Source organism: Cydia pomonella, chromosome 4, assembly GCF_033807575.1.
Source record: "Cydia pomonella isolate Wapato2018A chromosome 4, ilCydPomo1, whole genome shotgun sequence".
Lineage (NCBI taxonomy): Eukaryota > Metazoa > Arthropoda > Insecta > Lepidoptera > Tortricidae > Cydia > Cydia pomonella.
In genome coordinates, this window is record NC_084706.1 from 1,210,998 (window position 1) to 1,224,649 (window position 13,652).

Below are 13,652 nucleotides of genomic sequence, written 5' to 3' on the forward strand. Positions count from 1 at the left end.
TACAGGGGGGGGGGGGACATCTTTTTTCACTTTGGAAGTGTCTCTCGCGCAAACTAATTAGTTTAGAAAAATATGATATTAGAAACTTAAATATCATTTTTGAAGGCCTATCCATAGATACCCCACACGTATGGGTTTGATGATTTTTTTTTTTTTTTTAATTTTATGACGTATTAAAAAAACTACTTACTAGATCTCGTTCAAACCAATTTTCGGTGGAAGTTTGCATGGCAATGTATATCATACATTTTTTTTGATTTTTCATTCTGTTATTTTAGAAGTTACGGGGAGGGGGGGACACACATTTTACCACTTTGGAAGTGTCTCTCGCGCAAACTATTCAGTTTAGAAAAAAATTATATTAGAAACCTCACTATCATTTTTAAAGACCTATCCATAGATACCCCACACGTATGGGTTTGATGAAAAAAGATTTTTTGAGTTTCAGTTTTAAGAATGGGGAAAAAATTTTTTTTTTCTATTTTTGTGTAAAAATCTTAATGCGGTTCATAGAATACATCTACATACCAAGTTTGAACAGTATAGCTCTTATAGTTTCGGGAAAAAGTGGCTGTGACATGAGCGGACAGACAGACGGACATGACGAATCTATAAGGGTTCCGTTTTTTGCCATTTGGCTACGGAACCCTAAAAGTACTTCGAAGTTATGTTATTAAATTAATATTAAATATTAAATTATTATAATATTAAAATTAATATTAAATTAATATAATATTAAAATTATTATTCATAAATCATATATTTATTCGTAAACATAGGTTTCATTCTTATTATTAAAATAAATAAACTATGATAAGACTAATACTTATGAACAAAAACGGAACCCTAAAAGTACTTCGAAGTTATGTTATTAAATTAATATTAAATATTAAATTATTATAATATTAAAATTAATATAATATTAAAATTAATATTAAATTATTATTCTTATTATTAAAATAAATAAACTATGATAAGACTAATACTTATGAACAAAAACGCCAATTTCATAGGTAATGCCCCAATATTTTATATAATCGTGGTATAATAGAGAGCTTTTCAGTCGAGTTCCGTATTTAGGCAACGAAGCTTGCTGAGTTGCCTAAGTAAGGTACGGGATTGAAAAGCTTCATTATATCACTATTATATACATTACTTTATCTACGAGTCATCTAAAATAATACTTTTACTATAAAACCTAAATAATTAAAGAAAATTGATAAGTATCCCAGTAGATAAAAATGTTGTCCAAAGACAGAAACGCGCGGCTAGCGCCCGGTTAGCGATTATGTATAGGTATGGATGAAGAAATCTTAATTACAGTCGACGAGTTGAAAAAGGGTTTATTTTAACACGTAGTTTTAAGTCAAATAAAAGTTCCAAATTGGTACTTGACACATGTTGAATATTATAACAAAATTTACAGCCATCCATTATAAAAAAGTGGAGTTTAAAAAATTATACTGAGAATATAAAAAAATATAAGACTACAAAATCTCAAAAAAAAAATTTTTTTTTTTCGTCCTTCAAATATAGAAAAAAAAAATGGTACCATTCGATTCCATACATTTTATTGAAAAATAAATTGCATAACAACTAGAAATAGAAAAAAAATGGTACCATTCGATTCCATACATTTTATTGAAAAATAAATTGCATAACAACTACTCGTATACACATAAACGCAATATTTCAGGGTCAAAATGGCAATCTCCTTGATCTTCTATACATTTAGGACAGACTTATATAATGTGACGTCACATCATGTTATCATTTTGTTAGAGGCGTTTCAATCGTCGAGTGCGAGCGTTAGACTTTAACTCTTATTTCTGACCTTTGTGTTGCTTAAATGCCATGAGTCCCTTATAGACATTTGATCCTCAGGAAAATCAAGATCGTTTGACATTATTTACAAAAAACTGTCAAGTAGCCAATTCAAAACACGAAACTGACTATCCTGGGACTTAGAAGATTAAGACTGTATCGGCCGTCCAGTGGCGCCCTCATTACCCGTTGTGTTTTCTAATAAACTACATAATTCATTTATATATAATTCAGTGGATTAAAGTTGTTACCCTACTTATTCCCCCATTGTTGATCTATGTGAGTTTTATATTATTTGCTTTTGACTTGATCACCTAAAAGGTAAATGTGGCCATTATTTGCCGTTTAGGTGATAAAACAAATATATATATTATGTCACAGCGCACCACAGACTGAATTTATTCTAAAATGTTTGCAAGCAGCAAATATTAGCACTAATGTTAAACATACAATGTTTTTTAAAGCTATGTTCAAACTTATCTCAAACAGTGACAAAGATCATAAGTTTGGCAATCAGGAGGTCTACAACATTAATATACTATTACGTATACAGAAACGGATTGGTTTTTTAGAAAACCAAATCCTCCTAATGAGGGCCGATAGGTCTGAACGAACGACGAATGTACCAATTAGTAAGGGTAACGTTTCCGCTGGCAGAGTACAAGCAGAACAAGGACAGCCCGCCGCTGACGGGCACGGAGTCGTTCACGTTCGGGCTGGAGGTGCGCTGGCCCGTGTCGCTCGTGCTCAACCACAAGGCCGTCGCCTGCTACCAGATGATCTTCCGCCACCTCTTCTACTGCAAGCACGTCGAGAGGCTCCTTTGCAAGTAACTCATTACGTTCACGTTCGGGCTGGAGGTGCGCTGGCCCGTGTCGCTCGTGCTCAACCACAAGGCCGTCGCCTGCTACCAGATGATCTTCCGCCACCTCTTCTACTGCAAGCACGTCGAGAGGCTCCTTTGCAAGTAACTCATTACGTTCACGTTCGGGCTGGAGGTGCGCTGGCCCGTGTCGCTCGTGCTCAACCACAAGGCCGTCGCCTGCTACCAGATGATCTTCCGCCACCTCTTCTACTGCAAGCACGTCGAGAGGCTCCTTTGCAAGTAACTCATTACGTTCACGTTCGGGCTGGAGGTGCGCTGGCCCGTGTCGCTCGTGCTCAACCACAAGGCCGTCGCCTGCTACCAGATGATCTTCCGCCACCTCTTCTACTGCAAGCACGTCGAGAGGCTCCTTTGCAAGTAACTCATTACGTTCACGTTCGGGCTGGAGGTGCGCTGGCCCGTGTCGCTCGTGCTCAACCACAAGGCCGTCGCCTGCTACCAGATGATCTTCCGCCACCTCTTCTACTGCAAGCACGTCGAGAGGCTCCTTTGCAAGTAACTCATTACGTTCACGTTCGGGCTGGAGGTGCGCTGGCCCGTGTCGCTCGTGCTCAACCACAAGGCCGTCGCCTGCTACCAGATGATCTTCCGCCACCTCTTCTACTGCAAGCACGTCGAGAGGCTCCTTTGCAAGTAACTCATTACGTTCACGTTCGGGCTGGAGGTGCGCTGGCCCGTGTCGCTCGTGCTCAACCACAAGGCCGTCGCCTGCTACCAGATGATCTTCCGCCACCTCTTCTACTGCAAGCACGTCGAGAGGCTCCTTTGCAAGTAACTCATTACGTTCACGTTCGGGCTGGAGGTGCGCTGGCCCGTGTCGCTCGTGCTCAACCACAAGGCCGTCGCCTGCTACCAGATGATCTTCCGCCACCTCTTCTACTGCAAGCACGTCGAGAGGCTCCTTTGCAAGTAACTCATTACGTTCACGTTCGGGCTGGAGGTGCGCTGGCCCGTGTCGCTCGTGCTCAACCACAAGGCCGTCGCCTGCTACCAGATGATCTTCCGCCACCTCTTCTACTGCAAGCACGTCGAGAGGCTCCTTTGCAAGTAACTCATTACGTTCACGTTCGGGCTGGAGGTGCGCTGGCCCGTGTCGCTCGTGCTCAACCACAAGGCCGTCGCCTGCTACCAGATGATCTTCCGCCACCTCTTCTACTGCAAGCACGTCGAGAGGCTCCTTTGCAAGTAACTCATTACGTTCACGTTCGGGCTGGAGGTGCGCTGGCCCGTGTCGCTCGTGCTCAACCACAAGGCCGTCGCCTGCTACCAGATGATCTTCCGCCACCTCTTCTACTGCAAGCACGTCGAGAGGCTCCTTTGCAAGTAACTCATTACGTTCACGTTCGGGCTGGAGGTGCGCTGGCCCGTGTCGCTCGTGCTCAACCACAAGGCCGTCGCCTGCTACCAGATGATCTTCCGCCACCTCTTCTACTGCAAGCACGTCGAGAGGCTCCTTTGCAAGTAACTCATTACGTTCACGTTCGGGCTGGAGGTGCGCTGGCCCGTGTCGCTCGTGCTCAACCACAAGGCCGTCGCCTGCTACCAGATGATCTTCCGCCACCTCTTCTACTGCAAGCACGTCGAGAGGCTCCTTTGCAAGTAACTCATTACGTTCACGTTCGGGCTGGAGGTGCGCTGGCCCGTGTCGCTCGTGCTCAACCACAAGGCCGTCGCCTGCTACCAGATGATCTTCCGCCACCTCTTCTACTGCAAGCACGTCGAGAGGCTCCTTTGCAAGTAACTCATTACGTTCACGTTCGGGCTGGAGGTGCGCTGGCCCGTGTCGCTCGTGCTCAACCACAAGGCCGTCGCCTGCTACCAGATGATCTTCCGCCACCTCTTCTACTGCAAGCACGTCGAGAGGCTCCTTTGCAAGTAACTCATTACGTTCACGTTCGGGCTGGAGGTGCGCTGGCCCGTGTCGCTCGTGCTCAACCACAAGGCCGTCGCCTGCTACCAGATGATCTTCCGCCACCTCTTCTACTGCAAGCACGTCGAGAGGCTCCTTTGCAAGTAACTCATTACGTTCACGTTCGGGCTGGAGGTGCGCTGGCCCGTGTCGCTCGTGCTCAACCACAAGGCCGTCGCCTGCTACCAGATGATCTTCCGCCACCTCTTCTACTGCAAGCACGTCGAGAGGCTCCTTTGCAAGTAACTCATTACGTTCACGTTCGGGCTGGAGGTGCGCTGGCCCGTGTCGCTCGTGCTCAACCACAAGGCCGTCGCCTGCTACCAGATGATCTTCCGCCACCTCTTCTACTGCAAGCACGTCGAGAGGCTCCTTTGCAAGTAACTCATTACGTTCACGTTCGGGCTGGAGGTGCGCTGGCCCGTGTCGCTCGTGCTCAACCACAAGGCCGTCGCCTGCTACCAGATGATCTTCCGCCACCTCTTCTACTGCAAGCACGTCGAGAGGCTCCTTTGCAAGTAACTCATTACGTTCACGTTCGGGCTGGAGGTGCGCTGGCCCGTGTCGCTCGTGCTCAACCACAAGGCCGTCGCCTGCTACCAGATGATCTTCCGCCACCTCTTCTACTGCAAGCACGTCGAGAGGCTCCTTTGCAAGTAACTCATTACGTTCACGTTCGGGCTGGAGGTGCGCTGGCCCGTGTCGCTCGTGCTCAACCACAAGGCCGTCGCCTGCTACCAGATGATCTTCCGCCACCTCTTCTACTGCAAGCACGTCGAGAGGCTCCTTTGCAAGTAACTCATTACGTTCACGTTCGGGCTGGAGGTGCGCTGGCCCGTGTCGCTCGTGCTCAACCACAAGGCCGTCGCCTGCTACCAGATGATCTTCCGCCACCTCTTCTACTGCAAGCACGTCGAGAGGCTCCTTTGCAAGTAACTCATTACGTTCACGTTCGGGCTGGAGGTGCGCTGGCCCGTGTCGCTCGTGCTCAACCACAAGGCCGTCGCCTGCTACCAGATGATCTTCCGCCACCTCTTCTACTGCAAGCACGTCGAGAGGCTCCTTTGCAAGTAACTCATTACGTTCACGTTCGGGCTGGAGGTGCGCTGGCCCGTGTCGCTCGTGCTCAACCACAAGGCCGTCGCCTGCTACCAGATGATCTTCCGCCACCTCTTCTACTGCAAGCACGTCGAGAGGCTCCTTTGCAAGTAACTCATTACGTTCACGTTCGGGCTGGAGGTGCGCTGGCCCGTGTCGCTCGTGCTCAACCACAAGGCCGTCGCCTGCTACCAGATGATCTTCCGCCACCTCTTCTACTGCAAGCACGTCGAGAGGCTCCTTTGCAAGTAACTCATTACGTTCACGTTCGGGCTGGAGGTGCGCTGGCCCGTGTCGCTCGTGCTCAACCACAAGGCCGTCGCCTGCTACCAGATGATCTTCCGCCACCTCTTCTACTGCAAGCACGTCGAGAGGCTCCTTTGCAAGTAACTCATTACGTTCACGTTCGGGCTGGAGGTGCGCTGGCCCGTGTCGCTCGTGCTCAACCACAAGGCCGTCGCCTGCTACCAGATGATCTTCCGCCACCTCTTCTACTGCAAGCACGTCGAGAGGCTCCTTTGCAAGTAACTCATTACGTTCACGTTCGGGCTGGAGGTGCGCTGGCCCGTGTCGCTCGTGCTCAACCACAAGGCCGTCGCCTGCTACCAGATGATCTTCCGCCACCTCTTCTACTGCAAGCACGTCGAGAGGCTCCTTTGCAAGTAACTCATTTGTTTCAACTAGAATACGTCCAGGCGACACACACGGCAACACGGCGTTTAAAACTCCCTAGGTGCCGTCTTATAGCGGCCGCAATATTACGGACGCAAAAAGACTGTTCCTTTGATCACCGCCCGCTAGGAAACCGCGCCATTTTCTTTGTTTACGTAATGATCTAGTGCCGTCATTACCCGCTGTAATTACGGCCGCGATGTGACGGCTATTTTAGGAACCCAGAGCTTTAAAGACGGACCGAGGTAACTCTGCGTGGCATTTGCGATCACAAAATGTGGAAATCTCAAATTTATATGTTAATATGACTTTTATAAAGTCGAAGTCGGCGCAGAGTTAGTTTAGGCTATAGATAAATAAATTATCTTAAAGTACTCACTCCATACATATAATAATAATAATAACATTGTACATCCCACGGGAGTGTGGAGGTCGAGGCTTCCTAAACGCCAAAGACGCGAGGTGTGCAATTCAGGAATCATTTCCTTAACAACGAGTGTGGACTCGATCGATTCAAATCCGGGGTGCCTAGCCAAACATGCCAATCGTTTAGGCTCCGTATCGTAGTCATCTCTCTATCACTCCTCCATTACTACGACAGAGACAGTTGCGTTTCGTCCGCTACGGAGCGTAAACGATTGGCACGCTGGGTTTGCACCCAGAGGTTTTGACTTTCGCTCGTTAGAAAAAAATCACGAACATATATCTAAAATGCACTTTAATAATTTGTAACAAATTTCACAAAAGCTAAAAATATGAATTTTGCTTCTTAAAATCGTCAATTTGTGTTTGTCATTACTTTTTTTTATTTAGTACAAATACTTAACATTCAAAAACATGATATACGCGCTCCCGGGCACGCACATCTATCTCGCTCAAGATTACGCTCAGTAAGAGTGAGAGAATTATAGTTGTTAGATTTCTAGCTGGCCCCCAACGGCTTATCCGTTGTCCATTGTTAACTAAAACGGCGTGTGCCACTACCTGCAAAAAAAAGGGCCCGGTCATTTTAACCGGTTATTTAATTACAACTTCTATGGTAATTGAAATAAGATTCAAAATGAATAAATGGAAAAATAATTTGCGAGTTCTTGTGTGGTCCCTATACGGTTACTGAGTGCCGGCGAAGCGAACGCTACCGAACCAGCCTAAAATATGTCCTCGATATGCGTAACAAAGGCGCGTTATCGGAGAGCACACCGACACTGGTTTTTTGAGCGTTAGACTAGCCCGCGCTCAGGTGCCAATTAGAATTACACGACCCTTTTTTTGCAAGTAGTGGCACGTGCCGTTTTAATTAACAATAGACAAAGGATAAGCCGTTGGGGGGCAGCTACAAATCTAACGACTATACAAGAACTTACTGGGCCTTAAGCTTAGATTTGGTGCATGTTTTTTTTTGTTTAAATAATAAAAAAAGCGGCCAAGTGCGAGTCGGACTCGCCCATGAAGGGTTCCGTACCATTTATGACGTATTAAAAAAACTACTTACTAGATCTCGTTCAAACCAATTTTCGGTGGAAGTTTGCATGGTAATGTATATTTAATTTTTATCTTAATTTATATTGTATTTTAATGTATTGGTATATGGAATTTATTTTCTGAATTAAAATTATTGAATTGAATATCATATATTTTTATTAGATTTTTCATTCTGTTATTTTAGAAGTTACAAGGGGGGGGGGGGACATTTTTTCACTTTGGAAGTGTCTCTCGCGCAAATTATTCAGTTTAGAAAAGAATTATATTAGAAACCTAAATATCATTTTTGAAGACCTATCCATAGATACCCCACACGTATTTTATATTTATATTTATTTATTAAATACAATGTAAGATTACAGTGTCAGACCAATTCACTTACATGCTAGGAAAACATAAATTATCAAGAATAATAAATTAATAAAGCTGAATCAAAGACATACAAAAATATAAAAATCATGCGCATAAAAATGTCAAAACTAATTAAAATTGTCATTTTACTTACACTCTAAGAAAACAAGAAAATAAATAAAAATCAAAATCAGGAATATGGTAAAACAATATAAATAAAATAAATTAAATTAAATGTCAAAACAGATTACATAATTACCTTATACAATGTCAGTCAATCAAATTTATGAAAATTTAAAAATATTCTACCAATTTTGCACAATTGTGCTAATCGATCGGCGAACATGTCAGCGTCATCGTGCCGAGTGAGCATCAAATGAAGCAATGATAAAGCACGCGTGGTAGGTGCGTGCCTCGCGAAACACGTCGTTCGAGCGGACGGCCGCAGCAACACACACGGCCGGCGGCGCGGAGCAACCGCCCCGTCCACATCCCGCGGTACCCTCCTAGGAACCAACAACCCTATCTTCTCTAACACCTCTGGGCTATCAACTTGGTGGTGAATGATTGAGAGATAGTGCACCAGGAGCAACAACTTCCGCCTCAATGCGAGCGTGTCAAGCCCAATGGGTATGGGTTTGATGAAAAAAGATTTTTTGAGTTTCAGTTCTAAGTATGGGGAACCCCCAAAACTTTTTTTTTTGTATTTTTGTGTAAAAATCTTCATGCGGTTCATAGAACTAGACTTCGGTATTTTAATTTATACGCCATTTTCTTGGGGATATCTGGTTTCGAGTTCATATGGAAGAAAATGTGATTGCTTCGAGAACTGATTTAGTATCGCATTTGTAATCGCGGGAGTTTTAGTCTCGCATTTGTAATGAATTGATCTAAACTACAGTAATTTGCAATAAAATGAGGATATCACTTTTTGGCTTCTCTAAAACACTGTGGGGGGGCGGGGGTTAGGAACTAGCGGAGAAATTAAAATTTTAAGTCTGAAACTTGTGTACCAAGCGCCTTCGATGTAGATATATATGCGGTAATTTTAGACATAGGACAAAAAAGAAATAACAAAAAAGCTAAAAATCTTGAAAATATACTTTTATTGTTAGTTATGGCATGTTTCGAAAATATTTTTTAGATTTTTGGAAAACAAGTGGCTAAAAGTTAAACGTAAGGTAAGGTATATTTCGAGAATCGTCTCATAATGTTCTTTCATTTCATACCCCACACGAAGGGTTTTGAAAAAAAAATCAGATCCCATACAAAAATTTGATAACGTTATTACTCCCCTCCCTCCCTCATTACTTTGGATTTTTAGGAACTAGTGGAAAAATGAAATGTTTTGGTCTAAAGAACCTGTGTACCAAAAATCGTCGATGTAGATATGTATGCGGTTTTTTCCGTTGTATCACATCCACTATTAGGTATGTCCTACAAAATCCTCCACTGAGTGACGAAAACTTATGGAATTTTCGTAACTCAACGGAAATTCACATACATTTCTTTTGTCCCAAATTGGGACTTCGTATTTATTCCGACCAGAATGAGAAGCTCTCCAAACCTACCAATCAAAATTAGTAAAAAAAAAATATATATTGGCCCTTACAGATTTTTGTCGATTGGATCCTCTTCCCTATATCTAATGTTCGTATGATATAATCGCCGGAGTTCGCGGGTTCAAACCCTGGCTCGTACCAATGAGTTTTTCGGAACTTATGTACAGAATATCATTTGATATTCACCACTAGCTTTTCGGTGAAGGAAAACATCGTGAAGAAACCTGCATATATCCGCTAAGAAATTCAAAGGTGTATGTGACCCGCATTGGGCCAGCGTGGGGACTATAGCCCAAGCCCTCTCGCGCATGAGAGGAGGCCTGTGCCCAGCAGTGAGACGTATACCTATAGGCTGAATATTATTATATTATTATTATTTATATCTAATTATGATTATTAATTTCAAAGCGTGCGCACAGGTTCTGAACGCGACACTCAAATGTTCTTTATTTCCAGAGTGTGGCTGTACAACAAGGTGGTGAAGCGGTTCTCGGAGGCGCGGCTGTACGCGGACGCGTTCGCGCTGCGCCAGCGCATGCTGAGCTGCATCCAGCACCTGCAGTACTACATGTGCGTCGAGGTCATCGAGCCCTCCTGGTGCCAGCTCATACACAGCCTGGAGAGGGTAGGTGCATCACACACGTAGCAGACAGCGCATGCCGAGCTGCATCCAGCACCTGCAGTACTACATGTGCGTCGAGGTCATCGAGCCCTCCTGGTGCCAGCTCATACACAGCCTGGAGAGGGTAGGTGCATCACACACGTAGCAGACAGCGCATGCTGAGCTGCATCCAGCACCTGCAGTACTACATGTGCGTCGAGGTCATCGAGCCCTCCTGGTGCCAGCTCATACACAGCCTGGAGAGGGTAGGTGCATCACACACGTAGCAGACAGCGCATGCCGAGCTGCATCCAGCACCTGCAGTACTACATGTGCGTCGAGGTCATCGAGCCCTCCTGGTGCCAGCTCATACACAGCCTGGAGAGGGTAGGTGCATCACACACGTAGCAGACAGCGCATGCCGAGCTGCATCCAGCACCTGCAGTACTACATGTGCGTCGAGGTCATCGAGCCCTCCTGGTGCCAGCTCATACACAGCCTGGAGAGGGTAGGTGCATCACACACGTAGCAGACAGCGCATGCTGAGCTGCATCCAGCACCTGCAGTACTACATGTGCGTCGAGGTCATCGAGCCCTCCTGGTGCCAGCTCATACACAGCCTGGAGAGGGTAGGTGCATCACACACGTAGCAGACAGCGCATGCCGAGCTGCATCCAGCACCTGCAGTACTACATGTGCGTCGAGGTCATCGAGCCCTCCTGGTGCCAGCTCATACACAGCCTGGAGAGGGTAGGTGCATCACACACGTAGCAGACAGCGCATGCCGAGCTGCATCCAGCACCTGCAGTACTACATGTGCGTCGAGGTCATCGAGCCCTCCTGGTGCCAGCTCATACACAGCCTGGAGAGGGTAGGTGCATCACACACGTAGCAGACAGCGCATGCTGAGCTGCATCCAGCACCTGCAGTACTACATGTGCGTCGAGGTCATCGAGCCCTCCTGGTGCCAGCTCATACACAGCCTGGAGAGGGTAGGTGCATCACACACGTAGCAGACAGCGCATGCCGAGCTGCATCCAGCACCTGCAGTACTACATGTGCGTCGAGGTCATCGAGCCCTCCTGGTGCCAGCTCATACACAGCCTGGAGAGGGTAGGTGCATCACACACGTAGCAGACAGCGCATGCTGAGCTGCATCCAGCACCTGCAGTACTACATGTGCGTCGAGGTCATCGAGCCCTCCTGGTGCCAGCTCATACACAGCCTGGAGAGGGTAGGTGCATCACACACGTAGCAGACAGCGCATGCCGAGCTGCATCCAGCACCTGCAGTACTACATGTGCATCGAGGTCATCGAGCCCTCCTGGTGCCAGCTCATACACAGCCTGGAGAGGGTAGGTGCATCACACACGTAGCAGACAGCGCATGCTGAGCTGCATCCAGCACCTGCAGTACTACATGTGCGTCGAGGTCATCGAGCCCTCCTGGTGCCAGCTCATACACAGCCTGGAGAGGGTAGGTGCATCACACACGTAGCAGACAGCGCATGCTGAGCTGCATCCAGCACCTGCAGTACTACATGTGCGTCGAGGTCATCGAGCCCTCCTGGTGCCAGCTCATACACAGCCTGGAGAGGGTAGGTGCATCACACACGTAGCAGACAGCGCATGCTGAGCTGCATCCAGCACCTGCAGTACTACATGTGCGTCGAGGTCATTACCTCTGAAACAAGGCGAATAAAAAAAATATTATAACACATTTTTGACTCTAAATACGATCCGTAATATATTGTTAAAATCTTTCCGTTCCCTCGCGGGCACCGTGTACATTATTTAAATATCATACTTTTTTTTAAATCTTTAAACGTACACATCAATTTCCACCGTTAATTATTGTAATATTGAATACACAAAAACATAATGGCTGATAAGAATATATAAAAGCGGCCAAGTCGGACTCGCCCATGAAGGGTTCCGTACCATTTATGACGTATTAAAAAAAAAACTACTTACTAGATCTCATTCAAACCAATTTTCGGTGGAAGTTTGCATGGTAATGTAATCATATATTTTTTTTAAGTTTATCATACTCTTATTTTAGAAGTTATAGGGGGGGGGGGGGGACACAAACATTTTACCACTTTGGAAGTGTCTCTCGCGCAAACTATTCAGTTTAGAAAAAAATTATCTTAGAAACCTCTATATCATTTTTGAAGACCTATCCATAGATACCCCACACGTATGGGTTTGATGAAAAAAGTTTTTTTGAGTTTCAGTTCTAAGTATGGGGAACCCCCAAAATTCATTGTTTTTTTTTGTATTTTTGTGTAAAAATCTTAATGCGGTTCATAGAATACATCTACTTACCAAGTTTGAGCAGTATAACTCTTATAGTTTCGGAAAAAAGTGGCTGTGACATAAACGGACAGACAGACGGACATGACGAATCTATAAGGGTTCCGTTTTTTGCCATTTGGCTACGGAACCCTAAAAATTGGTAGAAATGCCGATACTTTATCATCAATATGACTTTATCGACATGGCCACAGCAACGTGGTTACACATTGTTAATCGTACGATCGTTAACCAAGTGGTGACGGTGACAGCTGGCTTTCGCTTCATCGAATCGAATCTGATATCTACGATAGTCATTTCTGTTTGACAGAAAGAGACACAATTTTTTAAGAGGCTGTTAAGTTTTATTAATAAAGGGGTAAGTCTACTTAGTCAGGTCGTAAGTTTTATCACACATTGTTTAATAAATAATAATAAATAATATAGGACATTATTACACAAATTGACTAAGTCCCACAGTAAGCTCAATAAGGCTTGTGTTGAGGGTACTTAGACAACGACATATATAATATATAAATACTTAAATACATAGAAAACACCCATGACTCAGGAACAAATATCCATGCTCGTCACACGAATAAATGCCCTTACCAGGATTTGAACCCGGGACCATCAGCTTCGTAGGCAGGGTCACTACCCACTAGGCCAAACCGGTCGTCAAAACGTTGTTTAAAAGCTTATTTAACGGTGAATAATATACAAAATAATGTAACGTAATTTGCTGCCGCAGTAGGTAATAGTCGGGAAAAGTAATTTAAAAAAATACGCCACTTGTGTCAGACTAAGACTAGTCTGCAACGATTTTGGTAGAACATACAGTGCAAGTGTTATTTTATACGTCAAACATCTATGATATTATGACGTATAAATAACACTTGCACTGCGTGTGCTATCAAAATCGTTGCAGACTTGTCTTGGTCTAACTCTATTTAATTTATTTATTTTTCTCTTT

General features: G+C 44.9%; 2 protein-coding genes across 4 annotated transcripts in view; both read left to right on the forward strand.

Moving 5' to 3' along the window:
* Nucleotides 1–6,296: 6,296 nt before the first annotated feature.
* Nucleotides 6,297–11,074, forward strand: LOC133516822 (gamma-tubulin complex component 2 homolog). Its single transcript, XM_061849809.1, has 2 exons — nucleotides 6,297–6,379; nucleotides 10,241–11,074. The coding sequence occupies exons 1-2, from the start codon at nucleotides 6,327–6,329 to the stop codon at nucleotides 10,428–10,430; spliced, it is 243 nt and encodes an 80-aa protein (XP_061705793.1). The 5' UTR covers nucleotides 6,297–6,326; the 3' UTR covers nucleotides 10,431–11,074.
* A 633-nt stretch (nucleotides 11,075–11,707) lies between these two features.
* LOC133516821 (gamma-tubulin complex component 2 homolog) overlaps nucleotides 11,708–13,652 on the forward strand; it is a 49,502-nt gene continuing 47,557 nt past the window's right edge. For 2 of the 3 annotated variants that reach the window (XR_009799288.1, XM_061849806.1), the window contains exon 1: nucleotides 11,708–11,982. Coding sequence is in view for 2 of the 3 variants with exons in the window: in XM_061849806.1 (XP_061705790.1) it covers nucleotides 11,893–11,982 (90 nt within the window). In the remaining variant the exon portion in view is untranslated. The remainder of the gene's footprint in view (nucleotides 11,983–13,652) is intronic. The other variant, XM_061849807.1, reaches the window with a different exon arrangement.

Excerpts from the sequence above, each read along its gene's own strand:
- LOC133516822 (XM_061849809.1), top strand. The coding sequence starts at position 6,327 with ATGATCTTCCGCCACCTCTTCTACTGCAAGCACGTCGAGAGGCTCCTT. Across the intron at positions 6,380-10,240 it reads GTCGAGAGGCTCCTTTGCAA|AGTGTGGCTGTACAACAAGG; the intron begins GTAACTCATTTG and ends CTTTATTTCCAG.